Source organism: Podarcis cretensis (assembly GCF_951804945.1).
Source record: "Podarcis cretensis genome assembly, chromosome: 9".
NCBI lineage: Eukaryota > Metazoa > Chordata > Lepidosauria > Squamata > Lacertidae > Podarcis > Podarcis cretensis.
Window position 1 is genome coordinate 19,877,038 of NC_137178.1, and position 22,435 is coordinate 19,899,472.

A 22,435-nucleotide genomic window follows, 5' to 3' on the forward strand; every position below is an offset into this window, starting at 1 on the left:
AGACTGGCCCGTACGGGCGGTGGTACTTTTACCTTTACCTTTTATCTCTAGGATTGCCTCTTCCACCTCTGTGCCTTACTGCAATTCTTCACCCACCTCTTCTTCTCCCATCTGACTGCCTTCCCCCTGCCTCATGGTTGGCACAGTATCCCACAAATCGCTGGCTTCTTCCCCTGGTTCATCCTCCTGTCTCCTGCTTCCTCTGCCCACCCTTCGGACTCTTGCCTGTCCTTGACATCTTGTGACACACCAGTACTGCTTAGCACACACGATTCTGGAAGTTTTGCATGGGCATATGGCCTGCCCCTCTGTAACTCTGCATGCATCTTCATAGAAGTATGTAATCAAGGGATGTGTTTCCAAATGGCACGAATAAATTTAAAAATGGCATGAATACATTTTAAAGAGTGCGACTTTAAATGGTATGATAATATTTTAAGATGCCATGCAAACCTGGAAATGTTAATTATATATATGCCTTGCAAACACATATATAATATTTAAACAAGTCCCAGCTTGTCTCTGCTTAGATCACAAGCTTGGCTTTTGAAAATGATCATGATTTATTAGCTATACATGTATTCAGTTAAGGTAACCTTGCAATGGTGGTTTGCTTCAGAAATATTAGTTTTCGGAAGTAAAAGAAACTACTTGTTGGACCAAATAACAAAGGGAACTGTACGGCTTCAGCAACTGGAAATGATATATTTCTCCAGTGTTATATCAAGTCAGCTAAGCTAAATCTTATTAGCCTTTGCTAATACAGTTGAAGTCCCTAATATGACAACACTTCCTAGGTGTGTTAGAGAAAATTTAATCTGTTAAAGCATCTGCGATGGCACAGAACTTATTGTGTGAGTGTATGATGTGATTTTGTAGACCATATGGAATAGCTAATTTTCTTTTCTTTGTGGTCATCTGGTGCTGTATCACAGACATGCTGCACATGGAGAATGTTAACTTAGGGAAGAGAACACCTGTGTAATATCTGAATGTTTGCTATTCCTTGCTGTAGAAGTTAATGCAAGTCCCTTTATGCTTCAATAGTAGCCAGTATGCTGAGATGTTCTAAAAGGCACCAAAGGCCAGTATATTTAATTCAGAATTATGCCTCATTTTCCTCTTCCTAAGCATAAATGTATAAGTAAATGGTTTGGATCCAGAGAACCACAAGCAGAAGAAGGTTTCTGAAAGGTGTGGCTGAATTTTGATCAGTTCCCTTTACTACAGCAGCTCTCTGCACCCCATCTAGCAGCACAGAGGGTGGTCTCTCAGCCCTCCAGAGAGGCTTTATGGGGCTGCGTAGGGCTGCAGGAGGAAGGGATAAGAAAATCCCCTTTCATAAACTTCCTTCTACTTTGGATCTGAGCCTATGTCTGCAAGAATACAGTCATGTTGACCATGGTTAAGCCTAGGTAGTATTGCCACTTGACCACAATATATGACCAGTTGAGGCCAATAGGTCAAAAGCACTCTCAATCCCTAAGAGTACATTTGTGGTGGCCCTATATTAAATACCATTCATTTTAGCTTCTCGGTTTTAGGACTTGTTTCGTTTTGTTGCACCTGATAATTAGAACCAGTTTGTAAGTGCTGAAACCATGTCCAAGGTTGGAGGACGGTTGCTTCAGATGGTCAGTTTGCCAAAATATATCATTTGCCTCCGCTGTAGGGCAAAACCATGGCTGTTATTTCAGGAACAAAGGGAGGGGTAGTTGCCCTCTATCCTGCCCAAGTTTCCAGGCATATTTCTATTTCTTGGAAGCACTGATATCTTCAACATCCTGAGTGACTATAGTCATAAACAATTAAAAAGGGCCTGCTGGGAAGGTGTGATGAAACTGAGCAGTCCTTGCCCACCAGGAGATCACTCTGGTGAAAAAAGAAGTTAAAATGAGTTAATTGTTTCATCTAGTTCCTGGCAGACAAGAATCAGCATCACTCATCCATTTATACACCCAAAATCCACAACTGAATAACTGCCAGTAACCTCTGAGAGAAATCCAGGAAATTGCAAATTTGCATACATTAATATATTTGCATAAATTCAAACACCAGGGCTCAGAAGCATGTGCTTTCCATTTAAAGTTATGTCATAACAAACTTAATTGTAGGGGAATAATTGCATGAGTTTGCAGAGACCCATAGTGCACAATAAGTGCTGCGCACAGTATAAAATCCCAGTAATTAAGAATTGGTAATGAAATGTCTTCTGCACTCGTTTATGGTACTGCTTCTGCTGTTTTTCCATGGTGAGCACAAATAAAGTCAAAATATCATGGGACAGAAAGGGAATGCACACATCCCCCAATTTGAAAACCTTTACTTTCCAAAAGTAGAAAAGACACAATAGGAAAGGAAGGGCTGTGGTGGCAGACCACATGCTTTGCATGCAAAGAGTTTGCAAATTCAATCTCAAACATTTCCAGGTAGAGCTAGAAAGTCTTGTGCCTGACACTCTGGAATAAACCAACTCTCTGCCACTCAGTGAAGGAACAATGCTCTGACTATACATATGGTAGTTTCCTGAGCCACATAATTATGTATAACTATTTGAGCGGACAAGACCAACAGTGGGTCCAGTGGTCAAGAAGGCATTTTCTGCACATGCTGTAGAGGGAATTGAGGGGCAGACAGAACCCATCAATTTGGGAGGGTACCCCATCTATGAGAAGGGAAATTGTGGGATATATTTGGGAGAAGAAATGACTGAGGAGTTAACCCTACACAAATCTGGAGTGGCGTCCCTAGACAGTTGGGTGGCACCTTGTATGCCTCTATCCGGCAATTCTTGCAGTGAAGCTGGTGCCAAACACATTGATCTGCTTTCCTTTGGGCCACATCATCTGGGCAGCCCAGGACACCCATACATATTGCCCAGGTTTGCACACCATGGAAGGTCACTTTGGTGCTGCTAATGCACCTGAAAGAGTGATGGTTAGGTATTCCCCATATTTCTTACATCATTTTAATAAAATGAAGAAAAGGGTAAATACTGGGATTTTATAAGCCATACCCTTAGAATCTAAAAACCATACCCTGTCTCCAGTCTCATCCTAATATATGTGTTGGGTAACCTGCAATTCATCTCTGTACATATTGAGAGGCACCATATTGTTACTTTTGACATGACACAAAGCAAATCCATGGCACAAAATTGGCACATAATCCAGCAGTCTTCCTGAAGCAAAGCAGATCTAGGCTTGGGAAGCCAGCAAGCAGGAACAGAGTAAAACAGAACTCTCCTCTCAACAAGTATTCAGAGGCTTACTGTTTCCAACAGTGGAGGTACAACATAGCCAGCCAGGAGTCAGGGACAGTGGCAAAAGGTGGCACAGTGAAAGGCTCTTCCAAGCCCCCGTGATCTCAGCCAGTGCCTGATTTTGCTGACTGCTGGCATCGAGTCTGGTGAAAATCCCTCTGAGAAATATTACTAGTCCTGTCAAAGCTCTTCAGGCCATCTCCGCTTTCTATGAAAGTCTCACCAAAGGAGGAATCCCTTAATTCACTCCCACTTCGGCAAAGTTCTGGTGAATACTTAAGAGTAATAAGAGTATGAGAGAAAGAAAAAGACAGCACCAACATGTTCATGTAAATAGACCAGGTATCCACAACCTGATGCCCTTCAGATACAACTCTCGCCAGACCTTGCCCATGTTCCCTGGCCCTGCCTCCTTTGTACATTCATTTGGAAAACTAAATGTGCACTTAACTGCTCTTACATAACCTTTACCTTTATGACTGAGGACCTTGCCAATTCAAGGACAGATTATACAGATGTAGAAGTTTTCTGACCCAATGCATATAACAGGCAAGATGGGGCTAGCAGGCACAATCATTCTGCTTGATTGTCTGCATTCGGAAAACATCTGAACACTGCTCTAAGGGAACGTCTTGGAAAGCAGATGATGTAGTTCTACTGCTGAAGTTAAACAGGTCTGTTTATCAAAGCAATTACATGAAATGGTCCACTATAGGTCTGTAATGAAATCTTTGCCTCTCTGAAATCTACCCCATCTGCCCAAACTGGTATCAAGCACTGTTGACTGTATGTATGTGTGTTAGGGCTGAGTGCTGGACCGAAATCATATATGCTAACTTTTGGTTCACTGTATATATGGTGCTCATATTTCTTGTTCTTACCACATTTGTCTCTCTCAAAAAATCTTGACTTCTGACACCTTCCCTTCCCACCCTACTCGTCTTCTTCCTTAATCCCCATCCTTAAATTACTTTGCTTCTTTCCCCCCAATGAAAATTCAGTTTTTAAATGTGAGATATAAAACTAGCATGACAGTTGGAGACAACTGCATTGTTAATTCTGCTTTATTTCTTTTTATTACCTTGTCTTTTCTTTCTCTCTCCCCCCAGTTCTGTCTTCTTATTAAAGATTGTGATAAAACTGAGGAAGGAACTGTTCTTTATTCTTCTGTGACCTTGTCAGGTGGTGGCTTTTCAAGGAAGGTTGAGTATAGTTTCCCTGAGGATACTTTTATGGTCAGTGTAAGAAGCGATCCAACAGATTTACATGTGTCTGAAGCACAAGTGTGCAGACCAGAGAAACAGCAGTGAGGGGAAGGGTTGTCCTATTTGCCATCCTTGAGGCCTCTGGGAAACTCACCCAACCTGGAACTGGGAGTTGAGAGAGTGTTGAGGGGGTGCATTAAGACTCATGCTCTTGACAATGGGATGGGAGCAAAATGGGGTATCTATTTCAGAAAGATGCAGCAGCAGCAGCTGTTTTCTGATTTTTATAAAGTTGAATTCCAAACTGATGTGAAAGAGATTTCATCTATCACTACTACTAGTAATACTACTAATTTTATTATTTATACCCTGACCATCTGGCTGGGTTTCCCCAATCACTCTGGGCAGCTTCCAGCACATATACAAATACAATAAAATGTCAAACATAAAGAACTTCCCGATACAGGGCTGCCTACAACAAACCTATGCAGATGCAAGAGAAACCCCTACTGAACTCAGAAAGACCTCCTTCTAAGCATACATGTATAGGATTGGGCTGTTAGAATTAGTGTGGTGTCAAAAATTTCTCCCATATCCTTTTCCTGACCACTCTCCATCAATCAGTGAGAAAATAAATTATCAAAGGCAAGAAATTCTCCTGAGTCAAGTGTGGAATTTTTGTTGTGTTCATCTTTTGTGGTGGACACAGAGCTTTTGTGGTTGCCTTTCCTTTCTTTCTACAGTTCATCTCAGCTCTGAACTCTGCAGTTCCTGGGCTTCCCACACTTAGAGCTCAGGGAAAGACATTGTGAGGTAACTTCTCACATGGACTTTTTTTTTTTCAGATCAGCAAACCTATGAGCAGTCAGGGAGGCTGCAGATTGCTGGGGAACATCAAGTGGAAATCACAACCTGCAAAATCTAAATAAATTCAGAAGTGCCCTGAGAATGAAGTGGAAAAATGGGAGCCTCTTTCAGAAGGGAATTACGCTTTTGAAACATTAACATATCACTAGTTCAACTATCCTGCAATGCAGGAGGTTGGGCTAGATGAACCATGAGGTCCCTTGCAACTCTACAATACTATGATTCTATGATTCTTTCTCTACGGTTTAGTGCTCAACATACTTTTTGTGAAGCTGCTCCCATGGTGGGACCTGAACAAATGTGTGTGTGTGTGTGTGTGTGGAGAGAGAGAGAGAGAGAGAGAGAGAGAGAGAGAGAGAGAGACAGGAAACAAACATGCCTTTGATATTAAGTAGAGTTAATCCCTGTTCTTCGAAGAAATGTTTACAGGATTCTCAAATATGGACCTCAAGTAGCCATAGAGTGTTCTTGTTCAAATACTTCAAAGCACATACTCTGCAGTGTTTGCAAATCAAAAATTAATAAATAGGTTAAACATAAATAGATGCCAGAGAGAGACAGAGAGAAAGAGGAGGGAGGGAAGGAGATGTTGGTTAGGAAAAAGAAAAATGCTATCTGCATCTGATCTGGAAGGTGATAATTTTATATAGGTATATGCCTCATACACAACATATCTGCATGGTTTATTACCGAATTCAATATGTGGGTAAACGTTGCAAACAACTTCTTTCAAATGGTACATCAGATAATAACCATGGGGCAGTTTCCTCTGACACAAATATTTGACATACCAGGTTTTATGGGCAGCTAACAGTAAAATGATTATAGAGCTATGTACAATGGGGATATATTTATACATTTTCCTTCAAAACTCAGATGCTTAAGGCAAAGCCCTGAAGGCTTTGCTTAGACTTATCAATCAGGTTCCAATTAGCAGAATTTTCTCTCACTCTGCTTTAGGCTGAGAACCTGATTTTTTTTTTTTTTTTTAAACTACAACCCCAAAACTGGAACAACTATGCTTTCATATATAAAACTTATGTCTTATTTTAAAACTGTTTTGCACAAATAGTACATTTGAAATTGGTGTATCTTGCAGGGTAAGGTATCCTGATTATAATGCTTCAAGCACTTCTGATAACCTTCCTTTACTTCATCCCTTTTGGCCAATGGATGTAGAGATGGCTACTACCTTGGATGGATCTACCTGCAATTACTGCAGTGGCTCCCCATTTGTAAAATACTCTCCCCAGGGAGACTCACCTGGTGCCTTCCTTACGTATTTTTAGGTGCCAGGTAAAATCATTCCTCTTTCCCCAGGCCTTTGACTAATTAAACAATATACGTCCTTTTAAACCTGGGGAGGATTTTTTGTTTGTTACTATGCTATGTATTTTTGTGTTTTTATATTGTGAACTGCCCTGTAATCCTCTGATGAAGGGTGGTATAGAAATTTAATTGATTAATGATAATAATAAAAAACAACAACAAACAGATAAAAGATAGATAGATGATTGATAGATAGATATAGATAGATATAGCCACAATAGCTAAACCAGGTGAGTCAGCTATTGTTGAACTGCAGTTCCCATCAGCCCCAGGCAGAGTGGTCAATGGGAATTATAGTTCAACATCTGGAGGGCTCCAGGCTTCCCATCCCTAAACTATATGGAAGCTCCAGGTGTGGAAGTGCCAGATGTTGTGGTGGTGGTGGTGAACAGTAGGAGAATCTATTGCCCTCAATCAAGCTCTTCTGTTGAGCTTCCTGGAAGTTCCCAACTAGACACTGTGAGAAACAGGATGCTGTTCTCTGATGCAGCAGTGTTCTCCATATGCAATTCTAAATATATGCTCCCCCCCACTGTTTCGGTAGAATTTTATCTAGTCCCTTAAGTAAGCTTATAACGAGGTCAGTTTGTAAGCTGTGACCGATGCAAGGTTTAGGCAGATCATTGTCAATATCCAAGGGACTGATGTGAAATGGAGACGCTTATCTGGACTGGAACAAGTGAGAATCAAATTGAATCTCCAAAGTGCCTTAAATGATACCATCCACGCACCATGTTCTTAAAGCAAGGCTCTGCTTATTATAGTTCTTTTTGTCAGTGCTGTAAGTATGGAGCTCATAGTCCCTTGGACACTTTCTAAAGCAGAAGCCTGAGCATCTTTCAAAGGTCAACCATGCTTATTCTGATAGAGTAGGGTAAGGGCACTTTTAGCGCTCCAGGCGTTGTTTGACTCCAACTTCCAGTGATCAAGGTCAATGAGAGCTGTTGTCCAGCAACATCTGGTACAGCGTTGGTAAAGAGGGAATTAACAACTGTTATGTTTTATGCCTCTGGCAGAATGCTGCACTCACACAGTTTTTAGATATGTGCATAATATTAAGTAACTAATAATTTTCTGCTAATTAATGGTTCACTTTTTTTTTTTTTGCCTGAGGCCACCTCACCTTGCCTAATGGCAAGACTGGCTCTGTTTAGAACTACTGGATTTAATTGCACTTATTTCTGAATTTTGTTTTTCATTAACCACGACCCATTTTCAAGCCTTTGGGAAAGGGTTGGCTGTAGCTTAAATCATATAAACACACCCTGTATATTGCATTGTAGGTGCCCACGCAATGGCCTGGGCACCTACAATGCAATCCCATGTGCATACTCTTGGATAAAATACCAACTGTTTCAGATGGGCTTCTTCCCTAGTAAGTGACTGTCGGTGGGATTCTAGCCTTAGCCCCCATGCCTTTCCAGTGACACTTGAGTTTAATAATTTCTAAAATAAGATAGGCTCCGGTTCATGAGCATAAATACATTTGTGACAAGCTGTCTGTGCTGCTCTGTGCTTCCTGTCATTCAGTAGCTCTTTATTGTCACATGCAGGGATCCCTTAGCAGTGCTTTGAAGGACTGGTACTGTACAAGTGAAAAAGAGCACAGGAAGGCCAGGTCCAAGCTGAGAAATGTGGCAAAGAGTGATGGCACCAGTTATTCTTGCACTTGACAGAAAGCCCAGAGTGGCTTCATCTATTTCCACATGTAAATGACAGAGAAAGAAAAAGAGGAAAGGAGGAAGGAAGGAAGGAAGCTTGGAGGGAGGGAAAGTCTGCCAGAGGTTAATGATTTACATAAACTGCAGTTCAGACTTCGCAAAGAAAAATCTGTGCACTCTCTCATCCCTGGTTCAGTGGATTTGCATGCCCTTTTCTAATGATCTAGCCCTTCAGCACTGGGTAATCCTTCCCAGTCCCAGTTTAGTGCTCATGCAAAACTGAAGCACTCTGAGGCAGTTTAGAGCTGGCAGATGAATCTCAATGTGCACTGAGAAAGCATAATGGCCGTTTAGTACTTGTTAAAGGAAGCTGAGAAAATCAGAGGGAAAAGAGAGAGAGAGAAAAGAAAAACTGCACTTCTATCTAGCCATTTGGGACCAAAAGAAAACATTGCACAATATGGTTGCATCCTGCTAGTGCAACCAAGGTACAAATGAAGTCAAATAAATATTATTCTGAAAACAAAAGGTTTCTATTTTTAAAAATTCATCTATACTACATACTTTTAGAGATACTGTTTTGATGAGGGTGTGTGTGTGTGTTTGTGTGTGTGTGTGTGTGTGTGTGTGTGGAAATGCCTTATTCCCGTGATCTTGATGCTGTGTCACAGTTCAGTGACTGTCGGAGACTGTGGGAATAAGTACAATCGGCAAAATGACACAAGGGGTCACTAGGGAGCCTTGCTGAAGGCTTGTTTTTGATTTTTCTTAGTTCATAAAGTGCAGAGGAGCAGGACAAGGGTAGATGTCTAAAGTCACTACTCTACCCCTCCCCCCTTTCTGTTGTCAGTTAGGGATCAAATTTCACAGCTAACTTTGAAGCTTGACATTTTTCACACACACACAAAAAGGAAAAGAAAAAGAAAGGAAAGGAAAGCAACCGATCTCAAAGGTTTCTCTCCTCCCCAGCTCTTTTCCAGGGCACTGTCAAGAAAAGTGACTTTTTTCAGACAGACAGCGGCTCTGGGAATTTAACACCTACTCCCACATTTTAAGCACATTCAGGTCTCTGAGCAGTCAGGAGTGTTTAATGCACCTTCTGACCATCAAGGGGCAACATCTCTCGAAAGGGAAACAAGTTGTCAGCAGAACAGAAGTGTGAAAAGGTAGTGGTCAAGTTCAATTATCTTCTGAAAATCTCCACCTGGACATGTGAAATAAAATGCATCACCTTTGTGTACACACGCCATTAAATCCCTACCGACTCCACTGGGATGGCACAAAATCTAAGCCTTTCCTAGCATCAATAACCTTGCTGGTTACTTACTGGAAAATCTATATTGAAGTCAATGGGAATTAGACACTTTCAGTCCTGCTTGGAGATTGCTGTGACAGTGGGTCAATGGAAAGATCTGGAATGGAGTGAGCTTATCCAGCTCTGTCCCTCATTTATCATTCTGACAACTCTGTTAATTTCAGTGCTTGTTCTATTCACAGCTAGCCTTATGGTGAAGCAGTCTGCAGTTGGCCAAACTCTCAATTTAGGATGTGTGTACCTTACGCATGTAGGTGTACAGATAGCCCAGGGTGCTTAAAAAAACCCCTGTACATTAAAAAAAAGAAAAAGGAGGACTGATGAAGGGGCATACCAGACTGTGACAGTCTTTGCAGGCATCTAAAAAGGCCAGGCAAGTCTACATTTTAATGATGAAGGCTATCCTTTACTCAGTGGTCAATGATAATATGCTACTCAGGAACTGAAGTAATGGGGATTTATTTATTTGGTTCTAACCAACTTGTGAGCAACTATGCAGTAAGATGTGTGTCTGTATTGAGTGGTAAAAGAATGCCCACATTTTATTGTAAGAATCCAGAACCTATCCAGAGGATAGGTTAATCAGTATTCAGATTTACTTCTCTTGAGGGCCCTCCTAGTATTACATTGATGGCATGGGCCCCACTACAACATAGGCCCTTCCCATGTTTCCAAAGAAACATAAACAGCTCCAGACTGAGTATATTCTCCATAAAGGAGTATGTTCTGTGGCTCTCCCCTGTACCAGCATTGTCCCAGTTTCCAGGAAGGGCAATACTGGCATGAGGAGCAGACATATCTCACAAGATATGAGGCTTTTCAGCTTAGGAAGGAATAGCTCCCACACTACCAGTGCAAGTTAAGAACAGGCTTCAGTTGATTTGCTAGTTTTTTTGATAAATGAAAAGGAAATTGAAGGCTGTATTATATGACATCCTTGCCGTGGATGCACATTCCTAAGGCAACTTATACAAGTTGTTCTGGGCAGGGGCCACCTCATAGCCTTTTCCCAATTTTACCTTCCTCCTATACAGCTCATCTCACAGCTCCTAAATCTGATGTGGTCATATTCCCCATGTTTCATTGTAATGCAGCAGGGGTGCATATATCTCAAATCAGGACTTGGAGCCTTAACCCCTGCACCACCAGTGGTCTGCCACTCCTGCAAAAGTCTATGAATTCCAGAGCCCACAGGTCAACCATGGTTCTTGGAGGTCAATAAAGCCTTGCCTGAGCAACTGAGAAATGCATTGTTACAAGGAGAAGTAACAGCAGCAGCAGACATGTGATCCTTGCCTTGCCTAATCCAGCTTCATATGGATGTTGACCTTTTGACTGTACCTGTCATCACTACCACTGCCTCAGACCCTGATGGGCTTACTCTGTATGGACCCTGCCTCTGACTTTTTGAAGCTTTGATCATTGCAGCCTTGATGCCCCAGCCTTCACATGACCTGTTTGGACTCCACCCCACAGCCACGAAAAGATTCCTACTGAGGGCTGATACCTCAGGCAGTTCCAAGAGTCACCCTCAGTTACCAAGGATCCAGCCACTCCTCTTCAGCCTACCTCTGTCTCTGCCTCCCATCTGGGTTGAGAGATGCTACAGTGGGGAACTGCAAAATTCTGAGTTCACATATGATGGTGCGAATATAATACCGGAAAAAGCTTGCCAATCTAGGTTACCTCTAGATTACAATTTTTTAAATGCTGTTGCTAATGCCATGCTCCTGCTGTAGAGTAGTGAAGAAGGGATAAAGGTAAAGGGACCCCTGATCGTTAGGTCCAGTTGTGGCTGGCTCTGGGGTTGCGGCGCTCATCTCGCTTTATTGGCCGAGGGAGCTGGCGTAGAGCTTCCGGGTCATGTGGCCAGCATGACTAAGCCACTTCTGGTGAACCAGATCAGCGCACGGAAATGCCGTTTACCTTCCCGCCACAGCGGTACCTATTTATCTACTTGCACTTTGAGGTGCTTTCGAACTGCTAGGTTGGCAGGAGCAGGGACTGAGCAACGGGAGCTCACCCTGCCACAGGGATTCGAACCACCGACCTTCTGATCAGCAAGTCCTAGACTCTGTGGTTTAACCCACAGTGCCACCCGCGTGGTGAAGGGATGCTGGAGTCCAAATCTGAAACCTAACTTCGGGCTTGCGTGTTTCTGTGCAGTCATAATTTGTTGGTCTCTGGAAAATCAGTACATTTACCTAACACAAATTTATCTACTAAGGTACAAAACAGAGTCAGTACCAGCACCAGTGGATAGTGTGTCCTAGAAATGATGATGAAGGGGAATTTCATACAATAGCATCATTGATTAGGGAATGGTAATTCTAGTACTCTCATGTTTCTGGCTGAGTAACACCAAACTGAAAGGTCAGGAAGCTTCCCTGAAGACATTGCATTAGCAAATTATGAAAATTATAAACATCTGAAATATCTGGCATTTTGGATTACTTGTAACCTACCAATATCTGTGCTATTCTGAAGCTTCAACGTACTTTTTTTTCCATTTAAGGTGCTTATTTTTTTGTTTTCAAATGTAAAATGGGAAGTTTTGCTCTTCTGGTAAATATGGCCACAAGGGACTTGCTACCTTGTGTTTGTTCTTCATCCACTGAAGGCCTGGGCCTTTTTTTTTTTCTTTTTTTTTAAAAAAAGCTTGATTTAGAAGCTGCAAAGTCATGCTTTTAATAATGCTGCTTATGAGCCTCTCTGTTCTCAAATAGCCAGCAGAAAATATGTGAAGGAAGGAGAAGGGAAGCCTGAGAGACACTTAAAATGACAGCAATCTAAATGTCAAATATGATAAAAGGGAAAAACTGCATGGATACTTCATATTGAGTAGGAAAAGCCACATTCCATATTTTATGGCTATGATGTTACTGGAGAATTATAGCAGTGTTGTGAAATACAGCTACCCAGTGACAAGACAAATGGGATATACATTCTGCACCATGTATACTGCAAGAGTTTTTGAACATCTTTGTCTAGCATTTGGCATTATTGCTCATGCAGCCTGCAATTCTGGCAGATGCACTTAAGCTTCCTGACCAAAAACTTTCTATTTTCTATTGCCCTGTTGATTATGTGTTTAACCTCGGCTGACTTAAAACTGCATTGATGCAGTTATCTGATCATCTCACAACTGAAGAGTTTCTTCTAATCCTTAGCCTTAGTAAGGTTTTACAGACTATTTTGTGCATTCAGCAGATGTGTTTGGTCTGGCCATTGCTCCAAAGACAATATCATCTCTAAAAGCACAAGAACTGTAGTTGTCCATGCCTTGGTAACCTTCAGGTGGTATTGCTGCAATGAGCTTCATGTGGGGCAGTCCTTGAGGTTGGTCTGGTAGCTTCAGCTAATGCAAAATGTGCCGGGATAACTGTTCACTGTGGCAGGATATCGACACAATGTTATTCCACTGGTGAATGAACTGCACTAGCTGTTAATGAGCTACAAACTTGAAAAATGGTCTTAATCCTTATATACCGAATGGAGCCCTTTGCAGGCCTCTTGCAGAAACCATCATATCAGGAGATGTTTTCCACACAATATAGATATTGGGTCTTTAGTGATGTGGCACCATATCTCTGGAATTAACCCCCTCCTGTTAAATACTGTCTTTTCAATGACTACTGAGGACCTTGATCTCTTAAGTAGAGACTTTTCCCAGTCTGCACCTGTGTTAGAATTGTTTACAGATATTTTAATTGTTTTGTAATTTGTCTGCTGGCTGCCCTGGGCTCCTATGGGAGGAAATGTGGGGTGTAAATTTAAATAACAACAACAACAACAACAACAACACTGTACCATCAAGTAGTTCTGACTAGGATGTCCTTAAACAATATTCTTAAGAGTCAAGACTATCACAAAATTCAAAGCACAAACAAGACTGAGCTGCCAAGTAGCCTGCCAAGCTGGGTCTTCCTGTTTTAGGAAGTATTAACAGGGTGAGAGTGGAAGCAACTTGCTTGAGCTGATAAAATGAAGACAGGAATTGGTGAAAGATGCAGCAAGGCTTCTTAGAGCGCCCCTAGCATGGTGGCAAACTATTGGGGCTCTGCTTCAGGCAGAAAAATGTCTTTGGCTACTATGCAAATCTGAGATGCTGAAGTCCATTTTAAGCAACCGGATTAGTTAATTGGCTGCAGCACAGAACTAGTTGGCACAAAATATGCACCACTACAATAAATGCATTTTTTAAAAAATGAAGTTAAGTGTATCCAACATGCCGAAAGAAAGAAAATAACAGTCAGGAAGGAGAGACGATCAGGGGTTTTTCTCTCTCTTTTGATTAATTTATAATGATTGCAAAATAATCTATGCTTCCACATTGGTTTATCGAGTCATCATCAAAGCTGCAAAAGCAGCTAAATACATGGAGGGTCTGCTGGCTCTAAGTCCTATTGGAGAAGGTGAAAGGAAGTATGGGTCAGATAAGTGGTGAACTTTGCTTCATTAATGTCAGAGGGCAATGTGGAGCAAGCTAAAGCTGGGCAAATCTTGCAAGATAACTTGCCCAACCTCTCCAGTTGCACTTCTAGTAACAAGATGTTTTAACACTAAAGGTCAATACTCTGGAGGATACCCATGGAACACAGTCTGGTCTAATATACTCAGGCATACTTTTAAGCACTGCACTTTACAAGACTTATATTGATATTAACTTTCAACCTTTAGTCAGCAAGTGGGTATAAGATTCTTTTTGTTAAAATAATTGGGCCTCAAAGGACATATATTTCTAGTTATTCTCAATGGGAATTGGGATAACTAAGGCACACTCTCTCCAGAACTTCTGCATCGTCAGTCATAGCTGAAATAGAATATACAGCTCTGCTGCTGTATTGATCAGTGACAAAATACGCTCATACTTTCATTCTCGATTTCTCCCTCTCTTTCTCTTTCAGATACACACACAGGAATATACACAAGCTACTGCACCAATTTCATCTGGCTTGGCCCTTACAGTGCTTCTGAGTTCATGAACATGTAATCCTTTACAGCCCTTAGCGGATTTCTCTCTCTTTCTCTCTCCTTATCTCTTTACCTTTTACAATCCCAGATAAGTTGCTGTGCCAAGTACATTTGAACATTATGCCTTTATTTCACATTCCTGGTCCTTCATCCCTGTAATCTCTGGCTAACACCTGCCTTTTAGGATAGAATGCATGATCAGATTTTGCCATTCACACATGCATTTTACTACTTGCTTGTCTTGTTTCCCTTGTCATTGCTTGCTATTGGAGGACTTAGAAGAAAATCTGGTTCAAAACTGGCATTTCAGAAGCAATTTAAGATGAGCTTTGCTTCCTGTTACTTGAGCGTTGATGCAGATATACCGACAGGAAGGAGAAATGTGAATTTAATCTTCTTTCACTGGTAAACACTTATGGGAGGTTAGACACCTATTTACAAGCCGGTTTATTAAGAACTTAAGCATCATTGAGAAAAATAAATAAAACAGCATCTACAAGCACCCTAAAATGCTGCATAATCTTGATTTATTGCTTTGCTTTCAAATGTGGCACAGCCAAAAAGGCTGTTATGTACAGCACAGCACTGCTGAGTTATATTACATAGGCAAAACCTCCTGGATTTGGATCGAGAAGAGGGAAACTACTTGAATTTGCATAGAAGAACAGGATTTTTACACTCATTACTAACTAGGAACACCTGGGCCTGGCATCTAAATGCCAACATGGAATTAATATGTGTGCATTTGTGTATATCCATGCCTATCCGTCCAACTCTCTCTTTCTTTCTCTATGGCCTTATTTACACATCATGGTAAACAAAACTATGTTTTCCAAAAATTGCACAAACATGGCGAGCTCCCAGAGAGGAACAGGCAGCTGCTTTGCTCCTTTCCCCAGTCCTTCTAGCACAGCACCATATGGCATGTCATCCCAACCTGGATCATGGTTAAACATGATCTGTAACCATAGGACAAACCATGGCTATAGATTGTGGTTACAGAGGAAAGACTTCAGCCAGGATCTGGGGTTCACACAGCATGCTATGCCAAACCTTGGCTGGGTTGTGTTGCTGTGCTAAAATGAGAACAGCAGGGGTTGTTAGCTCCTCTATGGAGCCAGAATATTTGCATGGTCCTGGTAAGCCAAAGCTTGGTCTGCTGCGATGGGCAAACCAGGCCTAGATATGTGTGCGTGCATGTGTGCATGAATGAATAAGACAATTTCCTAACCATTGCAGTTGTGCTAATTTATCTGTTTCTTCTACATCTAAAAACCTAGATATCGGGTTTTCCCTGCACCAGTTTAACTTAAGTGATTGTCCCACTGCAACACCTCACTGCTTTCCTATTCTCAAATTGTGCACAGCACTGCACTGTTAAAAGTGCATTTTTTATATATATATATATAAAACTGTGCAAATAAATGAGCTGAAACAAATAAAGCCCAATTCACATGAGACTTCCAAGGCATCTGGTGGAATTATTTTTTCTGAGTAATTAGGCCAAGTGCTGGTACAATTCCCTTATGAAAGAAATCACCTTCCTTGCTAGCCAGTTATTTTTCATTGCTGTCAGACAGCACTAAGCTCCACTTCTCTCTATCTTGTATGTGACCCAAAGTATATTGATTACTAATCTTTCAAAACAAGAGGAATCATATCATTGACACAAATATGTTTATGGCCCATGGGATGTTTTCTAAGTCTCTTAGATTTTTTCAAGATATTAAATGTGGTCAATGAAGTCAATGGGAGCCTTGAGCCCTATGCAGTTGTTATGTTGTGCATGCATTCATCATCCTGAATGGACGTGGAATGTAATGTCTGTCTGTGCATTCAGTCTCAAACTGCACACTTGAATCAAACCACATGTAACCCAGTACAGTAGTAATTTTTCCCAACGTGTGTGGGAAGAACTCAATTACTGTGGCAAGTTTCACACTATGGTGTGCCTAACCTCCGTATGTTTCTTGAACATGTGAGAGCAATCTCTTCAAATACATGTTCTGTACATGAGAAAACTGGATATATAGATTTGCTTGACTCAAGTCTTTGTACATAGTCTGTTTGGCATAGACCAATAAATGAAGGTCAGACCCATGAATGCCCAAGATTTATGCCATGATCACTATCCTGCTCACACACACACACATATGCAGAAATGACATGTACACTAGGCTGATAAAACCCACATTTTATGTCAAGGAAATCCTTTTGCATGCATCTGATTTTTGCCTGATGCATATATGATGACTGCATTTTAATTCTACCAGATAAACCATAGAGATTAGGTTATAATAGGGTCAGCATTCTGTATCCTATTTTTCTTACTCATCAATACTTGTTGAGAGCTAACATTACCTGTATGTCATGGTGTGTCATGGTATCAGATTTTAGGATTTCCCCTGCTGTCTGTTTTCACCACCAAGTTATGATGAAGCACAACTCAGGAGATGTTTTGTTTTTCCAGCAGTACAGTAAAGAGAGATTACTTATGCAATTATATTTTAAATAATTTATCCAACATAGCCATTAGTACATTTTCTCAAAACAATAACAACTCACCAGATGTTTCATCAACTCTTTCATCTACTACATGGTCTTTCTGGTGGACCCATTCACTGTTGCATTTGAAGTAGATCTGGGTGGCAGGGCTAGCTTTACAGTACAGGTTCACAGGTTTGTTCTTCACGATGTAGGCCTCTTCAGGCTCAATGAGGAAGTGAGGAAGTGGCTCTGGAGGATCCGAAGGGAAGGTTTCTGGGAGCTCATGAAAAAAGTCATCATCTGCAAGAAAAGAAGTTGGAAGGGAAACATTAACAAGCTGTTAAATAAAATTGAATCTGAACTTGAAAGCTGTTTTTCAGCTTTCACTACAAGAAGAAAATAGAGATGGCAATCCTTACATGAATGATACATATTCTTAGAAGATTGCCCTATGAGTGTTTCGAATAAAAGATATAGCTGATTTTAAGACAGTTTTCGGGGGAATCATTATGACAAAACTGCAGCTATCCTTTCAAGCGGGCGCATTCAATTTTTCCCAACAGCAGGCTCTATTAACACACAGTTACAATACTGGTGACAATGAGATGTACCTGTTTAGATGGATTCGATGTGTACATCTGGAATACTCCTACATGTGGCCTCTTCCTTGCTGAGCAGCATTGATTTCTCAGTATCTTAATAATGTAAGTGTTTCTGTAATAATGATAACAGGAGTACGATGGCTTTGCAGGGTTGTATTAAGTTGTTTAACATTGATCAAAACACTTATCTTTTTGCTGTATGGAGTAGCTGACTGACTTACAGGTAAAAGGCCATTTGTGTGGTATGTTTGGGTTGATCTCTGTTCAGCATCAAAGATCTCATGGCTGAAGATTATATTCTTCTATCATATGAGGAATTAAATGCAAATTTTAATCTTAAACCATAGTCTAGGCGGCATTATATGCAACATTGGTGCCTACTGATTACAAATTTGGCCTAGCCGAACACTCAAAAACAATGATTTAATAGAAACTGAGAAGAATGAGACTAAGATCATGTGGATTACTTATACACCTATGGAAGCCTACTGTGGGCCTTTCCTGAATCAACTGAGAATAATGCTGGTTAAGGTCTCCGGAGCTGATGCGTAGAATTCAATGTAGCAAAAAGAATATTGTTCTATCAGTGCAATCATTTATGCTTCTCCCGACACACACTGTTCTGACCTTCCAAAATGGATTTGGGGGAGGTGGTGGAGTGCATGGGGCATGGAGTGTGATGGGACAGTTGAATCCAGCCCAAGCTAACTGGGCCAAGGGAAGATGTCTTATACTGGGCCCATATTGCTCAGTATCGTTTAATCTTTCCCAGTCCTATCTAGAAATTCTGAGGATTGAACCCAGGAACCTTCCGCATGCAAAGCAGATTCCTGAACTACATCCTTCTTTATCCACGGAGACTGCATCCATAAAACCCATCTCAGGTAATACAGGTGTAAAATCTCTTACAGAAGCCAAAATCATCCAATGAGAGCAATGAGACTAGCAGTAGGGTTTGTTTAACTTTGGCTGCAACCACAGTGAAGACAGTGTGCTATTTACAGTGGTACCTTGGGTTACAGATGCTTCAGGGTATAGACGCTTCAGGTTACAGACTCTGCTAACCCAGAAATAGTACCTTGGGTTAAGAACTTTGCTTCAGGATGAGAAGAGAAATCGTGCAGCAGTGGCACAGTGGCAGCGGGAGGCCCCATTAGCTAAAGTGGTACCTCATGTTAAGAACAGCTTCAGATTAAGAATGGACCTCCAGAACAAATTAGGTTCTTAACCAGAGGTACCACTGTACTGTTAATGAATCCTCTTTTCTGTATTTTGCTCCCAGGATAGCTGAGGATAGCCTGACCAGCATGGATAGGTAGGGTACCAGCATTGGATGGAGTCATAACTACAGGTAGGCTGCAGAGCGAGGGGCATCGATAAACATAGGGTGAACATCTGTTACCCTTCACAATGACTACCACTTACCATGACTGGAATCCAGATTCAATTATGAACTCATAATTTCCTTTGGTTCCTTTGAGAATTATGCACAGGGATTGCAATTCGGAAGTGAGCTGACATCACAGACCCATTTCAATGAACCCAAGTAAGTTAACCATAATCCTCCTGCTCTGTGATCTCATAATCAACTTCAGCTTCTTACATCAGTATGGTAATTCCTTTCACTGAACTAAACTGCTGGGAATGAACTAATTTTCAGACAGCCTCATCATTCTCCTTTGTTAGAATCTTAAAACAACAGCAACAACCATTCTGTTCTTTAAAGGGGAAAATCACAGTGATTCACAGGGAAAAGATCACCCCGCTGGCTTTAAACTCTAGCGTCAATATGCAAGAGTCTCCAAGATGCCCAAGACAAACAGTTCTCACAGTGGTAAAAGGATGAGGGAGCAGTAACTATTGACAGATCTATCAGTAAGAAGCTGACAGTCCTGAAGGCCTTATTCAATCTCCTCTTTTCTGCCTCTGAAGCAGTTATCGTTATAGGCAGTGACCGACGCCGGAGATGATCAATAAAAGCGCCACAGAATATCAAACTAGAAATACTGCAGAAGGTTAGCTCTCCCCTTCGTGTCAGTCTTCATGAAGATTAAATGTCAGTCAACTACCTTTCTTTACACTAGATATACCTATATTTTCCTGTGTCCAGAATTACAGAGGATATGAAAGACTCTTCCTCCAGCCACAGCTTTTGTAGACAGACAGATAAAGAAAGAACAATGACAGATGAAAGGGATTGGATAGATTGCTACCACGATATCTATCTCCATAGCTAGAGTTACACCATGTCTTTATTGGATGTAGGTAAATCAAGAGGGTTTGAGGTTTCATGGACCTCCGGAGCCTCTCAAACTATATTAGAAGAATGCAAACCTTTCCACAGTCATTTAAAAGCACAGTATTTAACTGTTTATGAAACACAAATCAATAAAAAAAGTACTGTCATTTAAAACAATGTATTTAACTCTTTTTGCAATCAAATCATTTTTTAAAAAAATTCAAAAAGCAATAAATTCATGTTGCTGCATACAGTCACACCACTACTGGGAGTAGTATGGTAAAGAATTGGAAATGCCCCCCCCCCCAACTGGTAAAAAAGCTGCATAAAGGCTGAAACATCCCTGGAAAATTTAACCAGTCTGTAACAAAACTCTTCTTTCTTCCTACAAAATCCTTGAGGAAACACCAATTTGACCTCAACATTTTCCTTTAAGTGAACTAAGGTACCAGGGTCTGTTTACACATTGCCAAAAGAGTTATTGGAGTCCTAAACAACTTAGGCCAAGGATACTTTAAGAGGGCTGCCTGAGCCTTTATATCTCAGGAGTTCCCTGGGTAGTGGGTTCAAACAACTCTTGAAATTGTAGCTCTGTGAGAGGGGGAAAGGTCTCCTAACAACTCTCAGAACCCTTGACAAACTACAGCTCCCATGATTCCTTAGGGAAAATCTTACCATTTAAAGTGGTATAATATTGCTTTAAATGTATAGTGTGAATGTGACCTAAATTAAGCCAAAGTTTGGTTTAGCATGTTGCTCAAACTGGGAATCATGGCTAAGCTCTCTCCTCAGTAAGTATGAGTCCACACATTCACAGCGGCTTGGTAAGTCAAGGTCTGGCAAAGCATTTTGTGTGATCTAGCAAAATGAGTGAAAGGAGGCATTTCAATGCTGATTAAAAATCAATATGATCATTATCAAATATGAACACTCTGCCTGATTTGCAGATTTTTGATTTGTTTTGGAAGCATATGGCATAGTATCAATGGAGAAGTTACCATGGTTTAAACTGATATGTGTGTGTGTTGCTGATTTTCAATTGCCTTATTTACATCTACCCCACCCTCTCTTTAGCCATTTTGTGCTCGCATCCCCAAATACTTTTCAAAGATGCAAGCAGAAAGAAGAAGATTGTGAATAAGACCTCACATACACACATGCACAAAAACAAAGTATAAAGTGTAACCATTAGAGATGAGTCATTCCCCCCCCCCCAATAGCCTCAGGGCACATCTTTTTCTTCTGGTCATTTAATTGCAAATCAGCAAAGAGACAGATGGAAACTAACAAAGCAGGCATATGTTTTATAATTAAACAAGTATTGCCTTGCTAATTCCTGGCAACTGCAAAAAAAGTATTGTTTTTCATTGAGAGCTCCCAACACATTGACTGAAGATAATGTTCATAACCGTGCTATCAAAGAATAAACTAGACTTTCTCTGCTGTACTTAAAGTTCCAGATTTGTGATATATAGATATCTGACAAAGAGCCTTGTTTCAAATAAGGACCTTTCACTGACAACATATTTTACTTTGTTCTTTGAGAGATCAAGTCTGCAATCCTTTACCCACTTCCCTGGGAGTAGGTCCTATTGAATTCAAGGGTGCTTACTTTTGCTGCCTGTGGACAAACGCTGGCTCCCTCGGCCTGAAGCGAGATGAGCGCCTCACCCCACAGTTGCCTTTGGCTGGACTTAACCATCCAGGGGTCCTTTACCTTACCTTTGCCTACTTTTGAGTAGACTTAGAAGTAAGATTGCACTGTGAGAAAACAACCACCCACACAGCATTGCTGAGAACAGAATGGCATTCATTTTACACATTTGCTTCAAAATGTTTTTCAGACAAGCATGTTCTCATTCATTTGCGGGGTTTACATTTTTCATTATTCACCAAGATAATAGCTGTGCAGAAGAGAATGCCTAATAATGGAACAATGATTGGATTTTTCTACACCCTATGAAAAAAAAGCACCCAAACAATCAGATGGTACATTCTCCTCTCCATCAGCATTCCAGGTCTCTAGCCTACACATCTGCTGCACACTGCTAAGGAGTAATAGGCACAGCCTTATCAGACTGATGGAATCAATGCAGGAAACTCGGTTTGTGCTTTTCTGGGTTCTCAGATGCGATTAGATCTCCTGAAGCAAGAGCACAAAACGTTATTTCCTTTTCTCCCAGGCAGACAAACTATGTCTTTACAAGTTCTGTTTCTGTATATACCTTAGATAAAAGCTATAACGGTGGGTGCGTGGGGGAGAGAAAATCACAACCTGGGCATGCTTGAGCACAGTTAAAATGTGCCCTCGTATCTCGCTGTTGCTGTGTGATAGCCTTGCTATAATGCACAAAATGTGGAGCATTAATTCAACTCAGCTGAATCAGAGCTAAGGCAGAAACCTGCTTTCCTTGTAAATGATAACTGGGCAGTCTTTGTACATGAACAGGGGGCTTCTCCCTCAGCATTAACTACATCGGGACACATATACATC

The 22,435-nt window shown here is 41.1% G+C and overlaps 1 protein-coding gene across 3 annotated transcripts in view; it reads right to left on the reverse strand.

Moving 5' to 3' along the window:
* UNC5C (unc-5 netrin receptor C) overlaps nt 1–22,435 on the reverse strand; it is a 321,936-nt gene that overhangs the window by 109,771 nt on the left and 189,730 nt on the right. For all 3 annotated transcript variants that reach the window (XM_079990771.1, XM_079990772.1, XM_079990770.1), the window contains exon 2: nt 17,179–17,400. In XM_079990771.1, the coding sequence (XP_079846897.1) occupies nt 17,179–17,400 (222 nt within the window). The remainder of the gene's footprint in view (nt 1–17,178; nt 17,401–22,435) is intronic.